The following is a 6,793-nucleotide window of genomic DNA, read 5'->3' as shown; positions in this document are numbered from 1 at the left end:
AACAATTCACACACAACAAAAAGACTAAACTACATCCAGCTGTTCAAGAAATTTTTGTTCATATCAGCCATTAACTTCAGTACTTTTCGCATTACAGAAAGATTCAATAGCATCTCAAATCTTGGGAAACTCTGTTTTCAAGGTGTTAAGGGGAATATCTCTTCCATGGCAAACCATCTAAGCTGACTGACTCAGTAAGAGCCATATCTACTCCCAAACTCAGGTATCTGGCTGCTAGGTAACCATGACCTATCCACTTCACCTCCCAAAAATTCTGTATGAGGCAACTTCTAAAATGTTGAGACCTAAGGTTTAAAAGAATCTGCCTTTACATAAACTTACACAAGGCTGAAATGAGACAGAGGCAGATGGGAATGTTGGCTAAAGTGCTCTCAGAGTATCTCCTCTACCTGGACTATGCCACTTACTATTAATGTGCCGGCATCATTAGCACAAACTAGCAGCTGCGCTGAAAGACAGACATCTCGAAGCATTCTCCTCCTTTCTTCTCCTTAAGTTAAAACACATTTTTGATTGTTTCTTCTGCCACCTGAGTGGTGATAGCACAAAACCAGAGAACAGTAGAAGCCAGTCTGTTTTGACATTGAGAACATAGTAACCATGGAAAACTTGCTTTCCTAAGTATGCTTCTGCTACTCACTTGAGTCTGTATATTATTTCACTGGCAAAGGAGAACCCACCTAAATTCAATTTCACAGAATCAAGTCATACTGAAACTTTACAACATCTTTCTAAGGCCATTAGCTTTAGCTAGTTTAGCCTGAGAGTATCATTGTCTCACCTTATCAGTGCAATTTTTTAAAGGCAAATCCCAAAGACCATTAACAACCATTTTCTATGGTCTTGAAGACTAAAGACTGAAATGTTAACTGCCTATCTCGCAAAAAAGTTTCAAGCTTTCCAAAAAACAACCTTTATACTCTTACAATCTGCCTCAGGTTCCATTCCAAACAGCTTTATTTCAGACACCTGCATTAACAGAGCTTTCATGTTTGCCAGTACAGTTTTGACTTGCATCACTTCAGATGCTATTGTTCCTGACAGAAATGGGATTTGTCATTCTTTCTGCAGGCAGTCATCTATTACCATTCTGATTTGCATCTCTAAGGTGGTCGGTTTCTGTTTAAATGATCACACATCTATTTTCTCAGGAAACGACACACGGTTTTAAACTTAATTAAAAGCATTGGAAGACCAGCCATAACATTAAAATTTATTTTTAATGCTAAGTCATTCTTTGATCACTTTCTCTGACATCCAAATGTTTCTGGAATTTAAAGTAGTACTATAGGGACACACAAGTGCAGATAAATCTTTATTGCCATAACTTCGTTTTTTCAAAAATGAGCATTGGGTTTTTAATAGGTTGTAGTTTTATGTCTTTATATGTACAACATTACAACTGCATATTTGAATAATAATGAAGTTAGTGATACTTTGATAACTCCACACAGTGTATTTATAAAATGAATTCTTATCAAAATACACTTTTCACTGGGATAATAAATAAAATCCTGTGAAACCCACCTACACAAAGTTAATTTTAACTCTGGTAGAACCCGATGTGGTACACAGTTCATTAACTACTATGTTTGCCCCTTTGTCCCCCTACTGATGCTCATCTTCTGGGGTAAGAAAACATTTTTCCTCCCTGTTGTGGTGTGACCTCATTCAACATCATCTTCAGCCAAGCACTGTGCACTTACAATTCTCTGTAAGAAGGAGAAAAACTCATTCACAATTACATAAAATTGACAGTAGGCAACTGATTACCAAGCAATGTCATTTTACACTGAACATTAAGCAGTGTAATTACTGAGCAAACTGATTAATGTTAAAAATGGTAACCTATTTGACATAAGTTTTTAAGTCAGTTCTGCAGAAATTACATACGGTCCAATGCCTAACAAAGCCAAAGTCAGACAAATAATATCTTATCAGCCTCAAGTGCTGACATCTGTGTGTTTTTTGGCACTGTTCTCTAAGGAAACATTTTTGCTCCATTGTTTTCCCAGACCTTGACATCTTGTCCACCTGACACTTCTCAGTGTTTTTACTAACTATATGGACCTTAAACCAAAATGTAACCACACCTGAGCTGTAAAGAGAACTGACTGATGCACAGCACTGAGTCTCTACTTTATGCGAGGTAACACCATTAGGGAGCACCCTTGCACTTCCAAGAACATAAAACATATTACTTATTTTACAACAGACTCACCTGCTAGCATATTACCAACGTTACCTGCACAGTACTCAGGCTAAAAAGGGAGGGCATTTTATACACAGAGCTATGAACACTTTTATTATCAGGGAAACCCCCAGGTTTCCAAAACTGTCATGTGTTCTGGTGGTAAACATTTTGTGTTTATAGCTGGCCCAAGAAGCAACAGGCCAACAAAAGCAACACATGCATTCTAATGGACTTTTACAGCACTTACAGACATTTGTAGATACATAATTAAAAAAATAAACTCAAGATCCAGAGCAAGAAAGTTACCGCTTTTCTGATCCCCCAACTTGTACGTGGGAAACAGTGGATCTGCTTACAGTATCAGAGCTGCGGTCAGATATCTGTACTATAGAAGAGCTTAGTACACGAGAGAAGTTTTATATTTCTATTTTACCCTGTTTGCTATTAATGCTACACGATGTTTTTCATTACACTTTTTAATGTTTCAAGTGAAAAAAAAAGCTTCTTTTAATTTAACTGAACATATACAAAAAGCATATTACAAAAAACAGTACTCGAGACTGATGCAGTGGATAAGAGAAGTAGTTCGATTATTTTAACACCAAAACAACAGGGAATGTTCCACATACCTGGCTTATTGTAGGGAGCTTAGTTAGAAGCATTTGAAACACCGGTGGTGGAAGAGTCTGCTGTAGAACTTGTAGTAGCTGCTGCGGCTGTCCACACACAGCAATGGCATTGGTCAAGTGATCAACACCTTTCTCATATTCACCTGTATGAGAAATCACAATGTTTTGAAATCAACCTTCTTCCACACTGTAAAATATTTACATAAAACATCCACCAACAGTGGAATAAATTACTGTGAATTAACCCACACTTTTCTTTCCTCCTCCCTTCTTGGGCCTTCTGAACGCAGAAGCTTAGAAACAAGTAAACTGATTTTCCTACGTGAATTTGACTCCCCAGAGGATCTTAGTATATAAAAATAATCTTCTAGCAAAGGTAAATTATTTTACAACTTGCCCTTCAAAAAAAATTATGCTATTACCTTGAGCTAGTAGTTCCTCGCCAAGCTGAATCTCCTCAAGGAAAAACTTCTGAACTGCTTCAGCATCTTTCAGATCAGGCAACTATAACACAAAGAGTAAAACTGAAGCTGGCCCTTAAACATCAGCTAATAAACAAGTTAGCAGAAAACATTCTCAACTGAAGCCAAACACACACATAATCACACTGTTACACTGAAACTGGCAAGAAAAAATTAGAAGTGTCACCACTAAGTTAAACGTACACATGTTTTTGAAAATCAGACTCATATAATTGCACCACAAATCTGTACAGAGCCTGAAGTACCCCTACTGAGTTTATTAAGCACACAATTTTCTAGCACATATAAATTCTAATGTGTGTTATGTTTATCACAACCACGTTTCTTACAATTGGTTAAGATAAATCTATCTTTTCTTCCAGGATCATTGGCAATAAGGAAAGAGAAATCAAATACTTATAGCAAAAAGCTATCAAGTTCAGTTATAGGTGTAGCCCATCGATGATTTTTAAGTCTGAAAAGTCCTTGCACGTACACAAAGAGAAAAACACCATCAAGGCACATGGAAAATGTTGTACTTTCTAGTCCAAGGCCTGTATCTGACACAAAGAAGGAATAACCGTTTCATACGGTTATTTGCGAGCATTAAAAAAAATGAAGACTGCATATTTGCAGAAGTGTTTGTAACGCTAGAATCAAAACAGATCTTTAAACAAACCTTACAAATAACACAAATGAAACGTCTTTCAAAATATCACTGCATTACTGAACACAGTATTACCTTGGAAAGCCCTGCTCTCTCTTTGGCAAGCTTCTGTTTCTTCCTTCCTGCGAGAATAAAAACATCTTACATTTTTAATTTGCAATTAAAAAAGCCTTCAGATTATAGTTCAAAACTACGAACAAATCCAAGTTGTTTTCAAAATAAAAAACTGGTAATACATTCCAAATATTGAAGACTGAACATAAGACTGCAACCCACACTCTGCAACAGAATATCATTTAGAGGTCTAACGAGGGTGGCAGTAGCACATCAACTCAAAATGGCAACTCCTCCTGCGGGCTGTGGTGAACACCAACCGCCCAGGGCCCGCAGCACAGCGCACCTCGTGCATTAGAGGCATAAAGGAGGAAAGAAAATTAGAGTAATATAGGATTTCTCTACATGATTTCTAACAATGATAACCCACAGAAGAACTGCCTGCAAGTCAAGGCTATCTAACTGTGAACTGTATGGCGCGCCACCAACGGGAACTTCATCAGGTCACAGTACACAAGTGTGCCTTCCCAGCTGCTTTACAGCAAAACCTCAGGAACCAGTTAAATAGGTGGCAGTATCTCATCACCCCACAGCAAGAGCAATACTAAAGTATATACTTTTGAAATCCGAGGAAAGCAAACATTTACAGATGGAACAAACATTTACAGATTTAATTGCCCAACCTAAAGGCATAAAGTTGGTCTACAACATAAAGTTGTACCACCCCAGCAAAACCAGTGTAATTAAACAGATATATAGCTTTGCTTTTAATGCAATTAGGCAGGTATAAAGATATTTAATACTAGCAGATATTCATACAGGAATGATTATAGTAATACTGGTAATTTCCTTAAAACAACCATTTTTGTTAGTCATCAGTTCATCAACTGAAATAGTTACACCAATATAACTTGTTAAATACAACCTGTGGTTAAACAACTGTACTCTGTTTGTCCTCAGTGCTCAATGTTGACAAAAAAACAACTGTCGCACAGCCCTGTTTTTTCTTTTTAAGAGAATTTTACAAGCTGGAAATACTTCCAAACATGACTAGCAGTTTTAGTGGCAATGAGTTAAAAATTTGTGACTGTCCACACGACCAAGACATTCAGGAATACTATTTCCTAGTAGTGATAATGTAACATGTGAAATTTATGGACAAAATCAAGTGTTCTTTGTGTAAAGGGAGTTCACATCCTAACTACATGGATCACCCTTTTACCTTCTACAATACCTTAATAACGCTTAGCACCTGAATTTCTACGACTTATTGCCCTGTGTACATCATTTTACAACATCATGTACAGAAAAATGTGTCATATAGAACTGTAGTATACTGTAATTTTATCACTACGGTTGTTTTCAATATTAAAGAATAAGTTATCTCCTGAAAGTAGGTGACTTCAATTAACTACAAGTTTTCTGAAGCATTATTTTGCACAAAAATTTAAAGTGCACTACTAAGCAAAACAGTTTTGCTAATACACTAAATCTTAGAGGTGAAACAAAAACAGGAAAAATAAATAGTATCTGAAATGTTTCACTATCAAAACAAGCCATGTTGCAACTGTAGTGCACTCAGTGAAAACATCAATGAAAAGTACAAAGAGTAACAGCTTAACACGGACATGCTGGTAACTGTAACTATTTAATAAAAGCTTTTGACCACTGATAACACACAGATGAAATAATCTATTTCAACCTGAAAATAGTAAAGGAATGTGAAGAATCACCAAGATTTTAGAACTGAACACTGATCTACAGAATCTTTCAAGCCTGATTACTATGCATTTTTTCTTCCTCTTGTTCATACATTTTTACAGCTCTCTTAAAAGTCCACTAGCTGAAATAATTACAAAAACCAAATAGCTGTAAAGGATATTTAGGAATTCTTCCCATACTGGTTGGTAACACTAGTTTTAACATATCTTTGCAACAAGAGCCAAATGTTACATTTGTAATATGACAAGCAAAAAGCAATGACTCTGGGGAAAAAAGCCACCTAAAAAAAACCCTAAATCTTCTGTTTTCCCTCAGGGACCTCCAAGAAAACTAAAAACTACCATCTTTTCTAAAGACATTACCACATCTTAAAAAGGGGAAGGGCAATCTTTCATAGAAGGAATTTTAGTTAATACAGAAACGCACGTGCATCCGTCTGAAACAGAAACCTAAACTGGAGCTCTCAAACTGCAGGTGACTCGGCAGGTCCTTCAAGCACAGCTCTTGTACGTGGGGAACAAGTTTCAAACATGAACCAATGGATAACCTGATGCTCTGGCACGGGTTGCAAAAATTCCTGAGTTACCCCAGCAGCTTCACAACCAGTCCCACAAAGGAGCAGAACGACCAAAGAGCCGTTTGCATCTTCAGCTCCCATCTGTGAGGTCTGCCTAGTGCCCTCCTCTCACCCAGCTGTCCAGGCAGAGGGTGCTCTGAGACAAAGTCCAGCATGGTCAGAAATTCTGCCTGTCTCTGAATGAAGGGATTCACGTCTGCACTTGCATACAGAACAGTTTTGCTTTATATATTCAAGAAGACTAACAGTAAACACAGCTAAAATCTTATAATCTTAAAATATAGCTGTGGAAACGAAGTAGCTCCAGGTAGTTTTGCTATCTCTTGGTCCCAAGATTAAATATGGACATGCCCTCAAACCAGCAACACAAAAAACTAAAGTAACGCAAGACCTGCTAAATAAATAAGACATCTGGAAAACCAAAGTCCAGCAGTTCTTCAGGCTTCCTAGGTAATCACTGATTTTTTT

General features: G+C 37.2%; 1 protein-coding gene across 1 annotated transcript; it reads right to left on the bottom strand.

The window, feature by feature from the left end:
• Window positions 1-1,222: 1,222 nt before the first annotated feature.
• TOMM20 (translocase of outer mitochondrial membrane 20 homolog (yeast)) lies at window positions 1,223-4,094 on the bottom strand (the record flags this gene model as incomplete). The annotated part of the gene is made up of 4 exons (XM_010082016.1): window positions 1,223-1,733; window positions 2,845-2,987; window positions 3,267-3,348; window positions 4,048-4,094. Coding segments are annotated over 4 exons (317 nt in total), but the record flags the coding sequence as incomplete, so codon positions are not given.
• Window positions 4,095-6,793: the final 2,699 nt, after the last annotated feature.

Source organism: Pterocles gutturalis, unplaced genomic scaffold, assembly GCF_000699245.1.
Source record: "Pterocles gutturalis isolate BGI_N339 unplaced genomic scaffold, ASM69924v1 scaffold10279, whole genome shotgun sequence".
In the NCBI taxonomy this organism is placed as follows: domain Eukaryota; kingdom Metazoa; phylum Chordata; class Aves; order Pterocliformes; family Pteroclidae; genus Pterocles; species Pterocles gutturalis.
This window is presented reverse-complemented; position numbering and strand designations above follow the sequence as displayed.